A 23,578-nucleotide genomic window follows, 5' to 3' on the forward strand; every position below is an offset into this window, starting at 1 on the left:
TAGACATGATTACAGCAGTAGTGCATTATTACAACAAGGACAAGAGAAGGAAAGAGCTGAAACATCTGTGATTATGTTGCTTCCACAGTTCTTGTTCAATATGGCAGACATTTGTAACCTGAATGTGTTAGTGCTGGTCAATTATGTTTTGACTGATAGTGCACATTATCAAATGACTAAGCCTTATTCATATTACATTGATCTTAAATTATAATAGCATTGTTTGACAGAGTATTTTAAATATTGACTTGATAAGACAGTTTGATTTTGAGCTTTGATAACAGTATAAAATGGTTTTAGAGAAACTTGGACTATTAGTAGTTAGTTGTGCACCTCTGTGAGAACACTAAGTCCCTGAAGTTCTGTTGGCTCTCTTCCTGGCACTTGGCTGGAGAGTGCAGTGTACACACCTGGGTTGTGTTCATTACATACCAAACCCATGTCCCACCCCTTCCCCTGATAGTCCCAAACGCTTCCTACCTCTCTTCCTTGGCCCTAACCCTTCATTTCTGCAGATCTTCATTAAGGTGTCAGCAAATATGGTGTGAGCTTCACCACTGCACTTCTTATACCTATCCAGAATCTACAGAACTGCAAACATCGAGGGGTTTGTGCCAGGTGGTAGGGAGCAATTTGGGACTGGCTGTTGTTGCATCAGCCTTAAAACAACTTCACCTTCCTAACAAACTGCAGCAGGTCGTCGGCCAAGAGCCGTGCCTCTTCCAAGGCAGCGAAGTGGCTTCCTTGGTGGAAGTAGGAGTAGATGTTCCTGAACCTGGGGCACATGCATTATCTCATTAAGGAACGTCGCTAAGCCTGTAGGCACATACTGTACACCATCTTCCTGAGGACACGAGAGAAAACAAACACTGCAACACAATTACATTTTACTCACAGCAGACATTCATTTAGCAGGCGCTCCTTCCCAGGGTGAATTAGAATCAGTCCATTCAACTAAAGTAGGTCAAACAACCACTTCGAGACCCTCATTATTGGGAGCCTGCTATCTTAACAAAGCAAGCATGATTAGGGCTTTGTAATTCAGTTGGTCATGGGTTCAAGTCCTGCAAGGATCACATACAACTACAAATGTACAGTAAGTTACTTATGGCATATTAAGTGGCATTACTGTTTCCATTAAGCAGGTATTAAATGACAGGCCCTGTAGAGAGAAAGCCAACAGCCTCATGTCATTGTGGAGCACTGTGCCGCAACACAAACACTCACTCGTTATCCAGTCTGTTCTCGATGTTGGTCTTGAGGGTCTCTTTGTAGAACCTCGTTGTGGAGATGATGGAACCGGTAGTCCAGTAGATCATGGTGTTGGTCAGCAGGTAGTCCAGGGTGAACTTCATAAAGACAGGAAAAAGAAAGGACCAATCAACAGCTCTGACAACGGGAAGAATGCTGTGTCTGCATCTGAAATGCTACTCCATTGTCTATATAGTGATCTACTTTTGATCTGGGTCAAATGTAGTGCACTAGAAAGAATTAGGGTGCCATTTGGGGTGCAAATATAACCAGCAGCTGGTAGAACTGGCCATCAAAGTCCCAGTCACACTTTATTTGGATAGGCCATCTGTATACAGTTGAAGTCGGAAGCTTACATACACTTAGGTTTGAGTCATTAAAACTTGATTTTCAACCACTTCAAAAATGTCTTGTTAGCAAACTAGTTTTGGCAAGTTGGTTAGGACATCTACTTCATGCATGACACAAGTCATTTTTCCAACAATTGTTAACAGACAGATTATTTCACAATTCCAGTGGGTCAGAAGTTTACATTCACTAAGTTGACTGTGACTTTAAACAGCTTGGAAAATTCCAGAAAATTATGTCATGGCTTTAGAAGCTTCTGATTGACATCATTTGAGTCAAGTAGGTGTACCTGTGGGTGTATTTCAAGGCCTACCTTTAAACTCAGTGCCTCTTTGCTTGACATCATGGGAAAATCAAAAGAAATCAGCCAAAATTGTAGACCTTCACAGTCTGGTTCATCCTTGGGAGCAATTTCCAAACGCCACATTTCTCTGTACAAACAATAGTACGCAAGTATAAACACCATGGGACCACGCGGCCGTCATATCGTTCAGGAAGTAGTCACGTTCTGTCTCCTGGAGATGAACGTACTTTGGTGCGTGAAGTGCAAATGAATCCCAGAACAACAGCAAAGGACCTTGTGAAGATGCTGGAGGAAACGGGTACAAAAGTATCTATAGCCACAGTAAAAACAAGTCCTATATTGACATAACCTGAAAGGCCGCTCAGCAAGGAAGAAGCCACTGCTCCAAAACCGCCATAAAAAAAGCCAGACTGCGGTTTGCAACTGCACATGGGGACAGAGATCGTACTTTTTGGAGAAATGTCCTCTGGTCTGATGAAACAAAAATAATACTGTTTGGCCATAATGTCCATGGTTATGTTTGGAGGGAAAAGGGGGTGGCTTGCAAGCTGAAGAACACCATCCCAACCGTGAAGTACGGGGGTGGCAGCATCATGTTGTGGGGGTGCTTTGCTGCAGGAGGGACTGGTGCACTTCACAAAATATATGGCATCATGAGGGAGGAAAATTATGTGGATATATTGAAGCAACATCCCAAGACATCAGTCAGGAAGTTAAAGCTTGGTTGCAAATGGGTCTTTCAAATGGACAATGACCCCAAACATACTTCCAAAGTTGTGGCAAAATGGCTTAAGGACAACAAAGTCAAGGTATTGGAGTGAGCATCACGAAGCCCTGACATCAATCCTATAGATAATTTTTTGGCAGAACTCAAAAGGCGTGTGCGAGCAAGGAGGCCTACAAGCCTGACTCAGTTACACCAGCTATATCAGGAGGAATGGGCCAAAATTCACCCAACCTATTGTGGGAAGCTCGTCGAGGGTACCCAAAACGTTTGACCTAGGTTAAACCATTTTTAAAGGCAATGCTACCAAATACTAATTGGGTGTATGTAAACTTCTGACCCACTGGGAATGTGGGAAAAAATAAAAGCTGAAATAAATAATTATCTCTACTACTATTTCACATTCTGAAAATAAAGTGGTGATCCTAACAGTGAATTTTTACTAGGATTAATTGTCAGGAATTGTGGAAAAACTGAGTTTAAATGTATTTGGCTAAGGTGTATGTAAACTTCTGACTTCAACTATATGCTCTATCAACAAACTATACTGAACAAAAATAAACTCAACATGCAACAATTTCAAAGATTTGACTGAGTTATAATTCATATAAGGAAATCAGTCAATTGTAATAAATTCATTAGGCCCTTATCTATGGATTTCACATGTCTGGGAATACAGGTCACATACCTTTAAAAAATAAAATAAAAAGTAAGGGTGTGGATCAGAAAACCAGTCAGTATCTGGTGTGACCAACATTTGTCTCATGCACATCTCCTTCACATAGAGTTGATCAGGCTGTTGATTGTGGCCTGTGGCATGTTGAACCACTCTTCAATGGGTGTGCGAAGTAGTATGTTGTGGGGAACTGGAACACGCTGTCAGATAAATCGATCCAGAACATCCTAAACAAGCTCAAAGGGTGACGTCTGGTGGGTATGCAGGCCATGGAAGAACTGGGACATGTTTTGCTTCCAGGAACTGTGTACAGGTCCTTCCTTGCGACATGGGTCTGTACATTATCATGCTGGAACATGAGGTTATGAATGGCAACAGCTCTGGTGGACATTCCTGCAGTCACCATGCCAATTGCACACTCCTTCAAAACATGAGACATCTGTGGCATTGTGTTGTGTGACAAAGCTGAATATTTTTATAGTGGCTTTTTATTGTCCCCAAAACAAGGTGCACCTGTGTAATGATCACGCAGTTTAATCAGCTTCTTTATATGCCACACCTGTCAGGTGGATTGATTATCTTGGCTATGGAGAAATGCTCACTAACAGGGATGTAAACAACTTTGTGCACAATTTAGTGAAATAAGGTTTTTGTGTGTATGAAACATTTCAGGGATCATTTATTTCAGGTAATGAAACATGTGACTAGCCCTTTACATGTTGCATTTCTATTTTTGTTCAGTGTACCTTTTGATAAGCAACTGCTTACTAAGGTTAGAGTTAGTTTTAGTAGAGAGTTGAAATGTTACTGATCATCTGTAGATAGTCTGTAGAGCAACTACAGATGGACTAATCAAATATAGTGTTACCCAAGTCTCTGCTGTTGAAGTCAGCCCAGGTGGAAAACTTTTCCAGTCTGTAGAGCCACTGGAGAGTCATTCACCCCTCAACCTGCAAGGGGAGACATTGTCCACAAATTGTATTTATTTATTTTTATTTACATGCTAGAGCCACCTCGAATCCATCCAGTGTAGGTTTCTTCAGAACGCCTCGATTAGGATTTAGTATTTATTTTGTTGTCTCTGAGAGGAAATGTGTCTTGGACATTAAAAAGTGCTATTGCTTCCACAAAGGATATCACAGGTTAAAAACATATGATCATACAATACATCATATTACTACTTTGAATTTCAGATGGGCAGTTTGTTTGTTTGACAGTGAGGTAAAAATGTGTGTGATGATCACATTCTCACCAACGGAGTCTGGCTTGGTGGCCTGGGTGTGCAGCTAGCCAGTCTCCCTGAGGATCTCATATTTTTTTATTTTTTTTATTTAACGAAGCAAGTCAGTTCAGAAAAAAAATCGTATTTACAATGACGGCCTACCCCAGCCAAACCCGGATCAATTGTGCACCACCCTATGGGACTCCCAATCACAGCCAGATGTGATACAGCTTGGATTTGAACCAGGGACTGTAGTGACACCTCTATACACTGAGATGCAGTGCCTTAGACCGTTGCGCCACTTTGGATCATATACAGTACGTTCCCCTCCATGAAACCTAATAAGCCATACAATATCCTGACGTCCTCCCTTGTGAACCCAGCCAGGGCAGGTAGCGACCGATCAGGACAGTAAACAGGACACCCAACCCCCTCTGTTTTCCAGTTAACATGTTGAGGTGGAGACCCTTCACACACCTACAGTAGCACAGGAAGAGAGCAAAGAATGCAGTCACTTAATTTAGAGAATAAAACAAGGGGTCTGTCTGCTTAGTGGGGTTTAGTGTTGAGGATTTGACTCATGTTCAATGCACTTAAAACACTTGAATCTGTGTACACTAATGTTCCTGCAGCCCTAACCCTTCCATATTTGCAGATCTGAAGGGTCTGGGTGTGTGTAAGCAGTATAGTGGTGGCGCTTCCACCATATTGCTTGCTTCCACCTGTTGGATTCGGGGTAAACTTTGAACATGGATTTACTAAAGACATGATAGATCAGAAGCATGGTATATAAAGGAGTGAAAGAGTGTTTTTTATGTCAGAAGTTAATGGTTCTCTGTAGAAAGACAGAGTGGCTGTGGAATGTGCTGGGTGGACGGTGGCGGGGGGAGTCACAGGAGTGCAATAGGTGATACTAGAAGACATCTGTGGATTAGGTGAAGGAGGGGTTGAGGTCAGGAGGTCAGGTCAGATCCCTTGAAGGGAGAAATAATGGTTTATTATCCTGTTACCCTCTTCCTGTCAAACTATAAGATGTCTGGATTGGAGAGAAGGAGGGGTGTCTAAAGTGGAGTATGTATACTTGTGATGATGGGAACATGTCTTTGTCTGAATAACAGCTATAACGACCCTTTGGGAAGAATTAAACTTGGTTAAGCTTCTCTAGTGTCCGTGAGTTATTGATTCTGAAAAATAAGAACCTAACACACCTAACAGATCAACAAAGATGAAGAGGTCCAAGGGGAAGGACTTTTGGGGCAAGCTGTCTCTCTGTTCTTAGGGTGTGTCCCGATTTTCACCCAAAACACTTTTTTCTCATGGATTAAACAATGCTGGCAAATCACTCCAGCCAATGCTTACACCAATCACATGCTTTAAAATCCATGATTGGGAGTGTGCAAGTGCACACATCTAGAAAAGAGTGGAGAATTGGGACTCTGTTCTTACTGTGGCTTCATCTGGGCAATGTTGGTATTGATGAGTGAACCCCAGTCTCCTCCCTGCAGATAATACTCTCACAATCCCAGACGCTCCATCAGCTTGTGGAAGACCCTCGCTGCATCCAGAGCTTTAAAGTCTGCCGGGAGGGACACCACAGAATAAGAGCGGATACAATGAGTTAGCATGACACCAGAGGAACCATAGCCCTTAGTAGCCTTCCTAGTACAGTGAACTAGTAGTAAGACTTTACTGAATGGGTCTTGGTTAAAAAGTCAAGCTAAGATCAATTACCAAAATCAGAAAATGACAATGGACAATAACATATTCTTCTTCGTGAATCTCCTTATTGTATTCACATTGAACTATTAAATGTTGATTGATAATAACAAATAAAGATATAAGTGGGACATTTATTACTATTATACCTTCTAGTGTACAAACTTTTACAGATGCATCATTGAGAGCATTCTGTCGGGCTGTATGGCAACTGCACAGTCCGCAACCGCAGGGCTCTCTAGAAGGTGGTACGGTCTGACCAACGCATCACCAGGGGCACACTGCCTGCCCTCCAGGATATCTACTGTCACGCCCTGACCATAGAGAGCCCTTGTATCTCTATGGTGTAGTAGGTCAGGGCGTGACAGGGGTTTTTCTAGTTTATTTATTTCTATGTGGTGTTCTAGTTTATTTTCTATGTTGGTGATTTGTATGATTCCCAATTGGAAGCAGCTGGTAATCGTTGTCTCTAATTGGGGATCACATTTAGGTAGCATTTTTCCCATCTGTGTTTGTGGGATATTATTTTATGTTTTGTGCACCACGTAGTCACGTTTCGTTGTTAGTTTATTGATTTATTGTTTTGTTTTTGCTAAGTTTAACTTTATAATAAAGATGTGGAACTCAACGTCCGCTGCGCCTTGGTCCGTCTCTCCTCATCATCGTGACATCTACAGAACCCGGTGTCACAGGAAGGCCAAAACGATCATTAAGGAACTCAGACATCCAAGTCACGGTCTGTTCACCCCGCTACCATGCAGAGGGCGAGGTCAAATCAAATCAAACTTTATTTTTCACATGCGCCAAATACAAGTGTAGACCTTACCGTGAAATGCTTACTTACAAGCCCTTAACCAACAGTGCAGTTCAAGAGGAGTTAAGAAAATATTGACCAAATAAACTAAAGTAAAAAATAATAAAAAAGTAATAATAAAATAACAGTAACAAGGCTATATGCAGGGGGTACCGGTACCGAATCGGTGTGCGGGGGTACAGGTTAGTTGAGGTAATTTGTACATGTAGGTAGAGGTGAAGTGACTATGGATAGATAATAAACAGCGAGTAGCAGCAGTGTACAAAATAAATGGGGGGTCAACTGTAAATAGTCCGGTGGCCATTTGATTAATTGTTCAGCAGTCTTATGGCTTGGGGTTTTAGTCCTAGACTTAGCACTCCGGTACCGCTTGCCGTGCGGTAGCAGAGAACTTGGGTGACTGAAGTCTCTGAAAATTGATTGGGCTTTCTTCTGACACCACCTATTATATAGGTCCTGGATGGCAGGAGCTTGGCCCCAGTGATGTACTGGGCCGTATGCACTACCCTCTGTAGATCCTTAAGGTCAGATGCCGAGCAGTTGCCATACTAGGCAGTGATGCAACTGATCAGGATGCTCTCGATGGTGCAGCTGTAGAACATTTTTGTAGAATCTGGGGATCCATGCCAAATCGTTTCAGTCTCCTGAGGGGGAAAATGTTTTGTTGTGCCCTCTTCACGACTGTCTTGGTGTGTTTGGAATATGAAAGTTTGTTGGTGATGTGGACACCAAGGAACTTGAAACTGTCACGACTCCCGCCGAAGTCGGCTCCTCTCCTTGTTCGGGCGGCGCTCAGCGGTCGTCGTCACCGGTCGTCGTCACCGGTCTTCTAGTCAACGCCGCTCCACCTTTCATTTTCCATTTGTTTTGTCTTGTTTTTCCACACACCTATTTTACATCCCCTCATTACTCTACGTGTATATTATCCTCTGTCCCCCCCCCCCTATGTCTGTGTGTAATTGTTCGTTACATATCATGTGTGACGCTTCATGATGGTTTTTCGCTGAGTCTTGTTTGGAACCAGTGGTATTGTATGCTGTACATTATTTGTGTGACGAGTGAGCTATTTGCTTTTGCCTTTGGCGGGAGTGTTATTACGCAGTTGCATCTGACTGTTTTCCTTCTGCCAAATAAAGTGTGCTTGTTCACTTATCTCTGCTCTCCTGCATCTGACTTCAGTTAACCAGTTGTGCACACCGTTGACAGAAACTCTCCACCTGCTCCACTACAGACCTGTCGACGTCAACGAGGGCCTGTTCGGCCTGACTTTTCCTGTAGTACACAATCAGCTCTGTTTTCTTGCTCACATTGAGGGAGAGGTTATTGTCCTGGCACCATGCAGACAGTTTTCTGACCTACTTCCTATAGGCTGTCTCATTGCTGTCGGTGATCAGGCCTACCACTGTTGTGTCAATGAACAGCATTCTCACATAGGTGTTCCTTTTGTCCAGGTGGGAAAGGGCAGTGTGGAGTGAGTCACGAACCGGCTCAATGCCCGTAACAAAGGGAGACAACGTGGAGATAAGGAGTAACAAAATATATATTTATTAACTAAAGCAACTAAGGAAAATATACAATGGTGTGTGTAATCAGTAGTGTAAGTGAGTGTTTTGCATGCATGAATGTGATAATGCAGGGTGTTGAACGGTGCCAAAGCAAACAAACAAAAGGCCACCAAGAACAACAACACAATCTACAAAGATGTCTACATGGAGAGAGTCTCCTCCATGAATGTGGAAGAGGTCTATTTATCCTGGGAGACACCTGGCCCAGGTGTTTCCCATGAAGCTGACGACCCTCCCAACTCCGCCCACCGACATCCTAATAAGGAAACAAGAACAAAGACAGAATACGGCAGACAGAGTGGGAGGGTCGTCACAAGTGTGATTGAGATTGCGTCTTCTGTGGATCTGTTGGGGCGGTATGCAAATTGGAGTGGGTCTAGGGTATCCGGGAGGATGCTGTTGATGTGAGCCATGACCAGCCTTTCAAAGCACTTCCTGGCTACAGACATGAGTGCTACAGGGCAATAATAATTTAGGCAGCTTACCTTCGCTTCCTTGGGCACAGGGACTATGGTAGTCTGCTTGAAACATGTAGGTATTACAGTCTCGGTCAGGGAGAGGTTGAAAATGTCACATCTGTTCCCACTACGCCCTCTGGTGTCCATCCGGTTTTGTCATAACCTTCTGTCTGTTTGTCTGTGTGGTTGGAGACAGGTGTGCTGGAGTCAGAGCAAATCCCTACCAGCTGCATATCGTCCCATAATCAAGACATCTACATAAACTCCTTCCTGCCATTTCCACGCTGCCAGATCGTAATCTCTGATCAGTCAGTAATGATTCTAGCCTTTTGTCTTAGCTCAAGATCCTGGTAGCTCTACAGTGCTTGTTCCCTGTCTTACATAATTTTTTTCCTCTCCTTAAAGTACTGATCTGTCTCCGGCTCCTGTCTCCTGTTCTACATCTCACCACCAACCTCCTTGCTCTGGATATTACTCACCACCATCACCTTGGATTCCCCTCAGGACCAGTTCCCCTGTTCCACGCTGTCAACTCCAACCTCACTCTACACTCCTCGTTATTGCAACTCATCTGAGCTGCCCCGGTTCTGCACTCCCCATTTTCTGTGTTCAATAAACATTTTGTGCATTCATCCCGGTTTCCTCTGTTGAGTCCGCTCTTGGGTGTCCCCCCCCCTCATCATAACAGAAAATGTCTGTGAAGACACTTGTCAGTTGGTCCGCGCATGCTTTCAGTACACGTCCTGGTAATCCGTCTGGCCGCGCGGCTTTGTGAATGTTGACCTGTTTAAAGGTCTTGCTCACCTTGACTACCGAGACCATTATCACACAGTCGACCAGAACAGCTGGTGCTCTCGTGCATGCTTCAGTGTTGCTTCCCTCGAAACGAGCGTAAAAGGCATTTTTCTCATCTGGTATGCTCGCGGCTGGGTTTTCCTTTGTAGTCCGTAATAGTTTTTCAAGCCCTGCCACATCCGACGAGTGCCAGAGCCGATGTAGTAGGATTCAATCTTAATCCTGTATTGACACTTTGCTTGTTTGACGGTTCGTCGGAGGGCATAGTGGGATTTCTTATAAGCGTCTGGATTAGTGTCCCGCTCTTTGAAAGCGGCAGCTCTAGCCTTTAGCTCGATGCGGATGTTGCCTGTAATCCATGGCTTCTGATTGGGATATGTACGTACGGTCACTGTGGACGACCTAGTCAATGCACTTATTGATGAAGCCGGTGACTGAGGTGGTATACTCCTCAATGCCATTGGATGAATCCCGGAACATATTCCAGTCTGTGCTAGCAAAACAGTCCTGTAGCATCTGCCTGGGTAATAGCATCTGAATTTTACAATTCCATTGGTGAGCAGGGTCTCGTGACATTTCATAAGTGTTTTTCAATTATGTATTTAGCTGTACAACCAGGCAAACAAGACTGGGCAAGCCAGTCGGCAGGTGAGTATTGAGACAGTAACCAAAAGGTTACTAGATCGAATCCCGAGCTGACAAGGTACAAATTTGTCATTCTGCCCCAGAACAAGGCAGTTAACCCACTGTTCCTAGGCGGTAATTGTAAATAAGAATTTCCTCTTACAGTTTTTCTCAGTCACTTTGGTGCATTTCTTAGATCAAAAGTGCAATTCTTGATACTACTTGTACAAATTCCAAATCAGCTAGTCACTTGTGCACATCATTAAAGCAATTTCTTATTCCTTTGAACAAATTGCAATTGATAATGTACAAGTGTCAGCTTTTTTCCACATGATCAATTGCTCATGTCATGTTGATCAAAATATAATAGATGGTTCTCTGTTGAATAGTCTTACCCCTCAAAACATCTAGGCATTAGTTCCTTGCATAAGCCATTACATGCTAAATTGTTGAACTATTTGTCATAAACTGTCAAGCATAGTTTTACACATTTCTATTAGACCTTTTGTACAAAAACGTGAATTGATGAATCGTGCAGGTGAAATTGACCCTCACTCATGAAGGAATGTAAAGCGTTAGTTAAACCAACAATCAACCAGTTGTCTAAATTGCTCAAAGTTGCATCTCATGAAGAATCAATTGGCAAGCATATATAGACAGACCACAACACAGAGTTGCAATTTTCCAATAATGGATGGACCAGGAAACGAACAGGGTCAACAGCCAAGAGGAGGAAGAAGAGGAGCAAGGATGCGTGGTGGAAGGCAAAACAGAGGAAGAGGCAGAAGAGGACATAGGTGCATGTCTGATGACATAAGGGCCACTATTGTAGACCATGTTGTCAATCATGGCCTTACAATGGCTGAGGCGGGTCGAAGGGTGCAGCCGAATATTGGGAGATCAACCGTGTCCTCAATAGTTCAAACGTTTCGAAGAGAGAACAGGTATGACCACCAATGTACACTGCACTGTTACTGTATATAAGCAGTATACTGTATACTTCCTACAATGCTTCATATTACAGTAGTCCACTTGTATTTCACAGCATACAGAAATATACTATATACAGATACATACTGCACCTTACATGCACCCACCTGTATGTTTTCCAGTAAAATGTGTGTTCGCATAGTTTTTGTCTGAAAGTGTGATGCATCACTGCATTTTTCCCCACATAGGACTGCAAGATTACCTCAAACCGGTGGCAGAGGACGCCTTTTCACACCTCAACAGGAGGAGGCTATTTGCACCATGGTCCGAGTAAACAATGCCATGAGACTCAGGGAAATACAAAGGACCATTATAGAAGACAACGATGTCTTTGAAAACATCCATACGGTTAGCATCTCAACCATCGACAGGGTGCTGCATAGAAACCAGATGAGTATGAAACAGCTGTACCGTGTACCATTCCAAAGGAATGAGGACCATTCCAAAGGAATGAGTCATTTAGGTCAACAATGGATCATTCAAAGATCCTCGCTGAACTTCTGGAGAGAGTTTGCTGCACTGAAAGTAAAGGGGCTGAATAATTTTGCACGCCCAATTTTTCCGTTTTTGATTTGTTAAAAAAGTTTGAAATATCCAATAAATGTCGTTCCACTTCAGGATTGTGTCCCACTTGTTGATTCTTCACAAAAAAATACAGTTTTATATCTTTATGTTTGAAGCCTGAAATGTGGTAAAAGGTCGCAAAGTTCAAGGGGGCCGAATACTTTCGCAAGGCACTGTAGCGTATAATGGAGTTGGAATCAAGTGAACCCTCTCAACTTTGTATACGTGGATGAGGCTGGCTTCAACCTGACCAAATGCAGAAGGCGGGGTCGGAATATCATCGGTCACAGAGCTACTGTGGATTTGCCAGTCCAACGGGGAGGAAATATCACCATGTGTGCTGCTATTTCGGAGCATGGTGTCCTAACCCATAGGGATAAGGGATAATTTGGAATGCCTTGGATAAGGCATTCCAAAAGATTCTTTCTACGTTGCATTGGAAGGGAAAATATCCGGTGTGATGTGGATGAGAATATGTGGGCCAACAGACAGGAACGTCTGGATGTGTAGAGACCGCACAACAGTGCTGCGGGCAAAGTTGTGCCTTAGGGGTGGTTTCCTGTGTTTATTTCTAATTTCGTTTTTTTCCCTTTGTGCCCCTTGGGTTGTCCAGTCTCTTTCAATCAATAACCCACATACAGTAATATGTAAATAGTACTGTTGAAATTGATATATGCAATAGAAGTGCAGCCTTGTGCATTTTCAATACAGTAACTGTCATCCAAACTGTAGCCTAAGTTTACATCAGGTAATACTGTCAAAGTACACAGTTACATTGACAACATGCCTAAACATTTTGATGACCTTGTTCTTGAACAATGACTCAATGACTTTTCATTCTGATGACACTGACATGATCATTGGCATGACTATTTACTTCTGAGAGATGTACTAAGGATTTTTAGTGACTGACTAGCTTTAGAAACATATCTATTGTATATTGCATTTTGTACAAATTGTTCTGAGAAATGCACTTATTATTTTGCACATGTTAGGGATGATGTGAAAAATGCACCAAAGGGACTGAGAAACTGTAACTGACTTGCCTGGTTTAAAACATTTTTTAAAGATCCGTTCTGCAAAACAAACGCACTTAATACGTGTAAACTTTTGGGTCCTCCTCTTTAGGTTTTGGGTTGAAGTGATTGGTGGAATCAAGATCAAGCCCCACTCTCAGCAAGCAGGCAGTGACGTCACCGTGTTTATATAACAGCCGTCTGAGGCAAGGATTTGTTTGTTTAATACGATTGGAGTGACGATTAAAAAAGATATCAAACGGGAAAATGATAATGGAATGGAAGATCGTCGTTCCTTTGCTCGCCGTGGCCTTTACGGTGGCGAACGCCGGTTTGATCGGAGGCCCCATGGACGCAAATATGAACGACCAAGGAATGAGAGACGCCCTGCAGTTCGCGGTGGTCGAACACAACAAGAAAACAAACGACATGTTTGTCAGGCAGGTGGCCAAGGTTGTCAATGCACAGAAACAGGTCAGATCCTTTTCCATGTATTAGTTCACGACAAGATAATTTTGTTAGTTTGTGTAGTCTACCCAGTGAGCAAAATGACGTAGAAAATACGTATTTTCTCACTTATGTATGTTCAAAATGCGTCTTTTGTGGATGTTTGCAGTATGGGTGGAATTTATTATTATAATAAATATGCCAATCTGTCACATGCATTTATGTAAGCTTTTTAAATTAGCTTTAAAGATGTCAGCGACGTTAAAAAATAAACCAACTACAATAACGTTCATTAACTGTTATAGAAATGTTTCTTGTTATGACTGATATATTTTTGTATATCTACATTAGTTGAATGCACTGACTGTAAGTCGTTCTGGATAAGCTGAACGACCTAAAAGTTATTAAAAAATATATATATATTTAAAAAAACGAACAAGGCATGCTGGGTATTATTCTAATAAAAGTCGCCAACAAACAAGTACCAATTTGGTTAGTCCGGCCCAGACCAAATCTGAAAGAATCCTAGACGTCAAGGCTGTTTCACAAGTTTGAACAGTATTATGGCACAGTACTATTCAGAGTACAGTACAATATAGTTTAATTCCGTAGAGTACAATATGGTACATTCTACTGTACTCAACTATACCTCATTTTCTCTACTGTGCTGTGCTGCGCTCTTCTGTACTGTGCTGTGAAACATAGACGCCTATGATTGGGACAAGTCAAGGCAGGACCAAATTTTAACCAAACATAGACGCCCAAAAGACCTCAGGCGCCAATCCATGCTTATTGTGTTTGCTCATGTTTCATTCCTCACGTGAAATGGGTTTAGTAATTTAACTAAATCGCTCTGGATAAGAGCACCTGCTGAATGATTGAAAAGGGGAATGGGTCTTATTGTCAGGAAGTTCATCAGATTAACACAAGAGTACCACCACATTGAAAGCTCAATGATTCTGTGTTTATATGCCAATTTCCCAACCCCTCTGGATCAATGCACATTTGCCATTATGCAGAGGACTATTCATTTCTAAACCAGGCGGGCATCTGCGCTAATTTGAGAACACCGCATAGAATGCAGAAGGGAATTGGATTCTGTTTTTTCCATTTCAATTGTTTATCATCCGTGCATGATAGGGAGAAGACCAATCTAGAATTAGGCCAAAATGCTGTTTATCACCTCTGTTTGTTGACCTCATAGCCTAACATGGTCAGAGTGCCAATCTGTTTTTGCTTTAATGTACTGTGTTTTGCATGACAGTTCTGACAGGATTTGGCAAAAGAGCAGAAACAGAATGCCACCCTGGCCTAATCTAACATGACATGTACAATCAATAAAACTTTCAAAATGACTTTGAAAGCAGGTGTGATTTCTGTATATGTGAATGATATGATCCCATAAAATGATGGCCATGATTTAAAAAGATTATTTGTGTAACCCACCCTCTTGCCTATAGGTGGTATCTGGGATTAAGTACATCTTCACAGTGCAGATGGGCAGGACCCCATGCAGGAAGGGAGGTGTTGAGAAGGTCTGCTCCGTGCACAAGGACCCACAGATGGCTGTGGTAAGGACCACTAGGGCCTAGACTAGCCTGTTCCCAGATCGGTTTGTCCTCTACCAGTGCCAGTTGGTTATCAGAGCTTCCTATATGTCTGGCTTATGACTGGTCCATAGATTGTTTGCAACATGTTACAAACAGTCATAGCACATTGGTAACTAAGAGTTTAGACAACCGTTGATAAACAAATTAAAATTTGCTCAGTTCAGTTGTTATTGCTATACACTGAGTGTACAAAACATTAAGAACACCTGCTCTTTCCTTGACAGACTGACCACGTGAAAGCTATGTTCCCTAACTGATGTCACTTGTTAAATCGACTTCATTCAGTCCATGCCCTAATGAATTGAGGCTGTGTGTGCAGCCTTTGGCCATGTTCAAGAGCTTAACAACTAATATATTGTGTGTAAATTGTGACTGATCTAAAAATAATGAGTAGTTATTTATGACGCAAGTTGATTTGTATATCAGGCAGTCGGCTGCAATGTCGAACAAGTCCATTGTCAAGTGTTCTGCTTGCTAAAAGGTTGTGTTACTATGCCAACTCATGTTGCTTTCTGTCTCCTCAGCCCTACAATTGCACCTTCGAGGTGTGGAGCCGCCCCTGGATGAGCGATATCCGGATGGTCAAGAACCAGTGTGAAAGTTAAGACCCATTGAAGAGAACTTCAATCAATGTCTAATCTACCCAATAACTACTATTATCTAGTACTAGTGTTATTTGTTAGTCTTACCAATGCAGTTCAACCTCCTTGTCTAGGATGTATTCAGAGAATCCCACTAATAAAAGATGTTCAAACGTATTGCATGCCCACACTAATATAAGCACTTAATGCAAACATTGCTGTCTTGAGAATGTAGTATTAAAATGATGCAACAGTTACTAAATAAATGTTTTGGAACGTTTACATGTGGTTATTTGCTTCATTTAGTTGCCATATGCCCAACTCTCCTTTACAAAGTAAGTTCTATATGTGTTCTTTTCACATGATTGTGTCCAAAGTTGAGAAATACAGCTGCCAGTCACACGCCCAATGAGTCACAGAATCCACAGGAAACAGTACGTGACAGATAAATGTAATAAGACAGATGGGCTGGTCTGTTTTTAGTCCAGTGGGCCTGTCACTTTTTTTATGTTGTGAATAATTGTCATTATCTGCCTAATGGGTGGCCTGTGTTTGAAATGTCAGGGCTGGTTTCTGGTACCAGTCCGCCCTGTGACGCAGCATACCTATTGTATATCACAGCATTTTTTAAAATTGATAATAGGTATGAGACAAGGGACTACTAAAAACAAGGTGTATCATAAGGGATTATTGGCTATTTATACTTTATTATAAACTGGGTTGTTCAAGCACTGAATGCTGATTGGCTGAATGTCATGGTATATCATTGTATACCACAGATGACAAAACATTTATTTTTACTGCCCTAATTACATAGGTAACTGGTTTATAAAAGCAATAAGATACCTTTGGGGTTTGTGGTATATTGCATTCAGAAAGTATTCAAACCCCTTGACTTTTTCCACATTTTGTTACGTTACAGACTTTCTCAAATGGATTTAATACAAACATGTCAATCTACACATAATGACAAAGTGAAAACAGGTTAAGAAATGTTGGCAAATGTATAAAAAAAACGTATTTACAAGTATTCAGACCCTTTGCTATGAGACTCGAAATTGAGCTCCGGTGCATCCTTTTCCCATTGATCATCCTTGAGGTGTTTCTACAACTTGATTGGAGTCCACCTGTGGTAAATTGAATTGGACATGATTTGGAAAGGCACACACCTGTCTATATAAGGTCCAACAGTTAACAGTGCATGTCAGAGTAAAAACCAAGCCATGAGGTTGAAGGAATTGTCCGTAGCGTGCCGAGAAAGGATTGCGGCACAGCTCTGGGGAAGAGTACCAAAACATTTCTGCAGTGTTGATGGTCCCCAAAAACACTGGCCTTCATCATTCTTAAATGGAAGAAGTTTGGAACCACCAAAACTCTTCCTAGAGCTGGCTGCCCAGCCAAACTGAGCAATTGGAGGTGACCAAGATCCCGATGGTCACTATTAAAATGCTCCTCTGTGAAGATGGAAGAACCTTCCAAGAGGACAACCATCTCTCCGGCCCTCCACCAATCAGACCTTTATGATAGAGTGGCCAGACGGAAGCCACTCCGTAAAAGGCACATGACAGCCCGCTTGGAGTTTGCCAAAAGGCACCTAAAGGACTTTAACCATGAGAAACAAGATTCTCTGGTCTGATGAAACCAAGATTGAACTCTTTGGCCTGCAAAGAGTCACGTCTGGAGGAAACCTGGCACCAGCCTTACGGTGAAGCATGGTGGTGGCAGCATAATGCTGTGGGGATAAAAAATTTTTTTAGACCAGTCAGGATTGAGGTGAAAGATGGACGAGGGAAAGATGAACTGCGCAAAGTACAGAGTTCCTTGATGAAAACCTGTTCCAGAGTGCTCAGGACCTCAGACTGGGGCAAAAGTTCACCTTCCAACAGGACAACGCAGTATCTGAACCCGATCGAACAGCTCTGGAGAGACCTGAAATTAGCTGTGCAGCAACAATCACCATCCAACCGGGCAGAGCTTGTGTGTATCTGCATAGAAAATGGTAGAAACTCCCTAAATACAGGTGTGCCAAGCTTGTATCGTCATACCCAAGAAGACTCGAGGCAGTAATCGCTGCCAAAGGTGCTTCAACAAAGTACTCAGTAGAGAGTCTGAATACTTATGTAAATAGGATATTTCCGTTTTTACTTTGATTAATTTGCAAAAATATCTAAACCTGTTTTTGCTTTGTCCAATATGGGATATTGTGTATTGATTGATTGAGGGGGGGGGGGGGGACAATTTAATCAATTTTATAATAAGGCTGTAACGTAACAAAATGTGGAAAAGGTCTGGGTCTGAATACTTTCCAAATGCACGAAAGCACAGCTAAGGGCTGTACCCAGGCAATCCTCATTGCGTCGTGCGTAAGAACAGCCCTTAGCTGTGGTATACACCCACATTTGCGGGAAAATATTGAAGCATTTGAGCAACTTTTTCTCATTCCAGTCTCGACAGCAGTGTTGAATAACTGCGGCGTTACTGATGTGTTAACTGGTGGGAAAAGTACCCATTTGCCATACTTGAGTATGAGTAAAAATACCTAAATAGAAAATGACTCCAATAAAACACCCCATCAGTGACAGTATTTGGTTTTAAATATACCTAAGTATCAAAAGTAAATGTAATTGATAAAATATATTTTAAGTATCAAAAGTGTAAATCATTTCAAATTCCTTAAATTACACAAAGCAGTCCACATTTCTAGTTTTGTGTTATTTACAGATAGCCAGGGGCACAATCCAACACATTTACCAACAATGCATGTGTTTAGTGAGGCCGCCAGATCAGAGGCAGAAGGAATGACCAGGGATGTTCTCTTGATAAGTGTGTGAATTAGACCATTTTCCTGTCCTGCTAAGCATTCAAAATGTAATGAGTACTTTCTAGGTGTCAGGGAAAATGTATGGAGTAAAAACGACATAATTTTGTTTAGGAATGTAGTGAAGTAAAGTTGTCAAAAATATAAATAGTAAAGTATTGATACCCCAAAAAACTACTTAAGCAGAACTTTAAAGTATTTTTACTTAAGTACACCACTGGTTAATTGTCAGTGATAACTTCTGCTTGGCACATCACTAAGATAGATCTTGTCTTGGCTTCATAATACAAGACTAGAGACATGTCCATGACTCAATACAATTAAAATCGCTATTTTTGTTGGTTAAATCATGGTTGCATGACTTGCCCTTCAAGAAAAGTAGGACAGGACAACAAAAAAGCACATTTTATGAAATGAATAGGCTTCTGATTAAAAAATATCTAAACACGTTTTATTTGATCTCAACATGAATAGCGTAACAAATATGATGATTCTGCGTAGATTACATTTCACAATTATAATCGAGAAGCGCAATGACTGAACAGCCACTGGCTAACACTAATAATTGAACTGGTACCATGCGGCCCTGTATTGAGGGTCCTCAGTAAAGCCCAGGTTGGTTTAGAGGTTGTAGGACAGTGTATTCTCCTCCTCAACAAAGCAGTACACTGGGAAGCCCTGAGAATAGAGTCTCCTGGACATGCTGCTGACCAGGGCTTTGGCCAGGCCCTGTCCTCTGTTCCTATTGACAACATACAGTGCCTTGCGAAAGTATTCGGCCCCCTTGAACTTTGCGACCTTTTGCCACATTTCAGGCTTCAAACATAAAGATATAAAACTGTATTTTTTTGTGAAGAATCAACAACAAGTGGGACACAATCATGAAGTGGAACGACATTTATTGGATATTTCAAACTTTAACAAATCAAAAACTGAAAAATGGGGCGTGCAAAATTATTCAGACCCCTTAAGTTAATACTTTGTAGCGCCACCTTTTTCTGCGATTACAGCTGTAAGTCGCTTGGGGTATGTCTCTATCAGTTTTGCACATCGAGAGACTGACATTTTTTCCCATTCCTCCTTGCAAAACAGCTCGAGCTCAGTGAGGTTGGATGGAGAGCATTTGTGAACAGCAGTTTTCAGTTCTTTCCACAGATTCTCGATTGGATTCAGGTCTGGACTTTGACTTGGCCATTCTAACACCTGGATAGGTTTATTTTTGAACCATTCCATTGTAGATTTTGCTTTATGTAAGACAAATCTCCGTCCCATATATTCTATTACATACACCTTAATTCTTACATTTAAATTATATTAAACTAAACATTCAAATAAAACATGTAAAATATTTACGCCTTCTGGGGATTGCCAATATGGCCGACCGGTGGCTTCAAAGCTTTTAATTAGAAAATACACTGAGTGTAAAAAACAAAAAGAACATGTTCGTAATATTGAGTTGCACCTCATTTTTCCCCGGCGAATTGAGGCTGTTCTGAGGGCATAGACTACAATGTATCGAAAGCGTTCCAAAGGGATGCTGGCCCAAGTTGACTCCAATGCTTCCAATAGTTGTATCAAGTTGGCTGGATGTTCTTTGGATGGTGGGCCATTCTTTATACACACAGGAAACTGTTGAGTGTGAAAAACCCAGCGGTGTAGCAGTTCTTGACACAAACCGTTGCACCTTCTTTAACCTGTATCTTCCCCTTCATCTACACTGATTGAAGTGGATTTAACAAGTGACATCAATAAGGGATCATAGCTTTCACCTGATTCACATGGTCAGTCTATGTCATGGAAAGAGCAGGTGTTCATAATGTTTTGTACACTCAGTATACATCACAAGATATCACTAGGTTACTAAACCAATCTGTGAGTACGTGTTGAGTTGGGGCAGGAGACTAGGGTCTGGTAACATCATAAGCTGCACCAGGGTAAAACCCTTCATATTGACTGCATCTGAAATGGCATTTTCTTCAGTCACCATTCTTTTCAAGATCTCTTCATCCATGCAGAAGAAATGTACTTTTTTCATGAACTCTGTCACGTTTGTTCTATTCATGAAAACAAAATCTATTCATAATGGGCTTTTCTGTTTTGAGTGATACACAAAAGTATGTGGAAACCCCTTCAAATTTGTGGATTCTGCTATTTCAGCCACACCCATTTCTGACAGGTGTATAAAATCAAAAACACAGCCATGCAATCTCCATAGATAAACATTGGCAGTAGAATGGCCTGTACTGAAGAGCTCAGTGACTTTCAAGGTAGCACCGTCATAGGATGCCACCTTTCCAACAAGACAGTTCGTCAAATTTCTGCCCTTCTAGAACTGCCCTGGTCAACTGTAAGTGCTGTTATTGTGAAGTGGAAACGTCTAGGAGCAACAAAGGCTCAGCCACAAAGTGATAGGCCACACAAACTCACAGAACGGAAACGCAGAGTGCTGAAGTGCATAAAAACGATCCGTCCTCGGTTGAAACACTCACTACCGAGTTCAAAACTGCCTGCCTCTGGAAGCAATTTCAGTACAAAACTGTTCATCAGGAGCTTCATGAAATGGGTTTCCATGCTCGAGCAGCCGCACACAAGCCTAAGATCACCATGCACAATGCCAAACGTCGGCAGTCATTTCACCTCCTGGCAGTCCGACGGACAAATCTGGTTTCAGCGGATGCCAGGAGAACGCTACCTGCCCAAATACATAGAGCCAACTGGATAGCTTGGTGGAGGAAAATAATGACCTGGGGATGTTTTTTATGGTTTGGGCTAGGCCCCTTAGTTCCAGTGAATGGAAATCTTTACGCTACAGCATAAAATTACATTCTAGACGATTCTGTGCCTCCAACTTTGTGGCATTAGATTGGGGAAGGCCCTTTCCTGTTTCAGCATGACAATGCCCCTGCGCACAAAGCGAGGTCCATACAGAAATGGTTTGTCGAGATCAGTCTGGAATTACTTGACTGGCCTGCACAGAGCCCTGACTTCAACCCCATCGAACACCTTTGGGATGAATTGGAACGCTGACTCTAAGCCAGGCTTAATCGCCCAACATCAGTGCCCGACCTCACTAGTGCTCTTGTGGCTGAATAAGCAAGTCCCCGCAGCAATGTTCCAACATCTAGTGGAAAGCCTTCCCTGAAGAGTGGAGGCTGTTATAACAGCGAAGGTGGGACCAATGCCCATGATTTTGGAATGAGATGATCAATGAGCAGGTATCCACATACAAGCTTCATGTGACTAAATTAAAATAATTGACATATGACTGACTTTTGTATGGACTGTGGTGGTTAATGGACCTATGTGACACCATAAAGCTCACCTTTGTGTCTGGTCCGCAATAACAACCTTAAAATCAGGCCTGCTGTCATAACTATTTCCAATGTGTTTGGCTTACTTCTGTTGATATCATACAGGAATCCATACTCCTACAACACAGTGTAAACATGATTTACAAGGTTGCATAGTTAGGCACTGGAAAGTAAGGCACTGGAAAGCCCCATTCTTTAAAAAAAAGTTATATAAAACCTAAGGGTTCTTTGGCTGTCCCCATAGGAGAACCATTTGAAGAACCCTTTTTGGTTCCAGGTAGAACCCTTTTGGGATACATGTAGAATCCTTTTCACAGACGGTTCTACATGGAACCCAAATAAATTCAGCAAAAAAAGAAGCAGCCCTTTTTCAGGACACTGTCTTTCAAAGATCATTTGTAAAAATCCAAATAACTTCACAGATCTTCATTGTAAAGGGTTTAAACATTGTTTCCCATGCTTGTTCAATGAACCATAAACAATTAATGAACATGCACCTGTGGAATGGTTGTTAAGACACAAACAGCTTACAGATGGTATGAACTAAAGGTCACAGTTATAAAAACATAGGCTTCTTTAGTGTCCTTTCTACTGACTCTGAAAAACACCAAAAGAAAGATGCCCAGGGTCCCTGCTCATCTGCGTGAACGTGCCTGCTCATCTGAGTGAACGTGCCTAAGGCATGCTGCAAGGAGGAATGAGGACTGCAGATGTGGCCAGGGCAATAAATTGCAATGTCCCTACTGTGAGACGCCTAAGACAGAGCTACAGGGAGACAGGACGGAGAGCTGATCATCCTCGCAGTGGCAGACCATGTGTAACAACACCTGCACAGTATCGGTACATCCGAACATCACACCTGCGGGACAGGTTCAGGTTCAGGGTGCCCGAGTTACATCAGGCATGCACAATCCCTCAATCCCTCCATCAGTGCTCAGACTGTCCACAATAGGCTGAGAGAGGCTAGACTCAGGGCTTGTAGGCCTGTTGTAAAGGCAGGTCCTCACCAGTCGTCACCAACAACAACGTCGCCTATGGGCACAAACCCACCGTCGCTGGACCAGACAGGACTGGCAAAAAGTGCTCTTCACTGACGAGTTGCAGTTTTGTCTCACCAGGGGTGATGGTCGGAATCGAGTTTATCGTCGAAGGAATGAGTGTTACACCGAGGCCTGTACTCTGGAGCGGGATCGATTTGGAGGTGGAGGGTAGTTGGGGCAGTTGTTAAATCTTGTTATGTTCATACAAATATTTACACATGTTAAGTGCATGTTAAGGGCGTTTGGATAAACCCCGAAAATAAGGTATGTGGTAAACACAGGTTTAGCAGATTTGATCAATTTTGTTCTGAGATAAACTGATTAAGATTGTCACTTTGAGCATTTTGAAGCATATATGTAATCATTTAAAAAAGCACATAAAAAGCTTCAGAAAGCATAAAGGTCATGTTAACTGACTGATATTATCTCATAGAACAAAACTTATAAGATATCCTAAGCCTGTGTTAACCTCAGACCTTATTTTCAGCGTTTATCCCAAAACCCAATTCTATCCCGACTAATTTTCCCCATAGGAATGGCTGAAATAACCAGAGGTAACTAATTGTTACCTGTTTTTTGGACTACAACAGTATGAAGACAGGATAAAACTGTTTCTCGAATATAAATCCCCAATCAGGCTGGTAGGCGATGTCATGGCGACGTTGGCTAGATAAATGTAAGCGTACAAATACGTCATCGGGTCT

At 42.1% G+C, this 23,578-nt stretch overlaps 2 protein-coding genes across 3 annotated transcripts; one reads left to right on the forward strand and one right to left on the reverse strand.

Moving 5' to 3' along the window:
* Positions 1-175: 175 nt before the first annotated feature.
* Positions 176-4,663, reverse strand: LOC116376187 (epoxide hydrolase 1-like). 2 transcript variants are annotated; one of them, XR_004211577.1, is made up of 3 exons: positions 4,172-4,663; positions 1,228-1,349; positions 176-775 (listed from the first exon to the last, which is right to left on the reverse strand). XR_004211577.1 is itself a non-coding variant. In XM_031835363.1 (2 exons), exons 1-2 carry the CDS (start codon positions 1,353-1,355, stop codon positions 661-663), a joined length of 243 nt encoding a protein of 80 aa, XP_031691223.1. In that variant the 5' UTR covers positions 1,356-1,594; the 3' UTR covers positions 176-660. The 2 variants fall into 2 exon arrangements, 1 of the variants encoding a protein (XP_031691223.1); XM_031835363.1 differs by lacking the exon at positions 4,172-4,663 and having other exon boundaries at positions 1,228-1,594.
* An 8,647-nt stretch (positions 4,664-13,310) lies between these two features.
* On the forward strand, positions 13,311-15,987 carry LOC109899954 (cystatin). The gene is made up of 3 exons (XM_020495627.1): positions 13,311-13,541; positions 14,975-15,085; positions 15,649-15,987. The coding sequence occupies exons 1-3, from the start codon at positions 13,335-13,337 to the stop codon at positions 15,727-15,729; spliced, it is 399 nt and encodes a 132-aa protein (XP_020351216.1). The 5' UTR covers positions 13,311-13,334; the 3' UTR covers positions 15,730-15,987.
* Positions 15,988-23,578: the final 7,591 nt, after the last annotated feature.

The sequence above is a fragment of the Oncorhynchus kisutch genome, linkage group LG11, assembly GCF_002021735.2.
Source record: "Oncorhynchus kisutch isolate 150728-3 linkage group LG11, Okis_V2, whole genome shotgun sequence".
Taxonomy (NCBI): domain Eukaryota; kingdom Metazoa; phylum Chordata; class Actinopteri; order Salmoniformes; family Salmonidae; genus Oncorhynchus; species Oncorhynchus kisutch.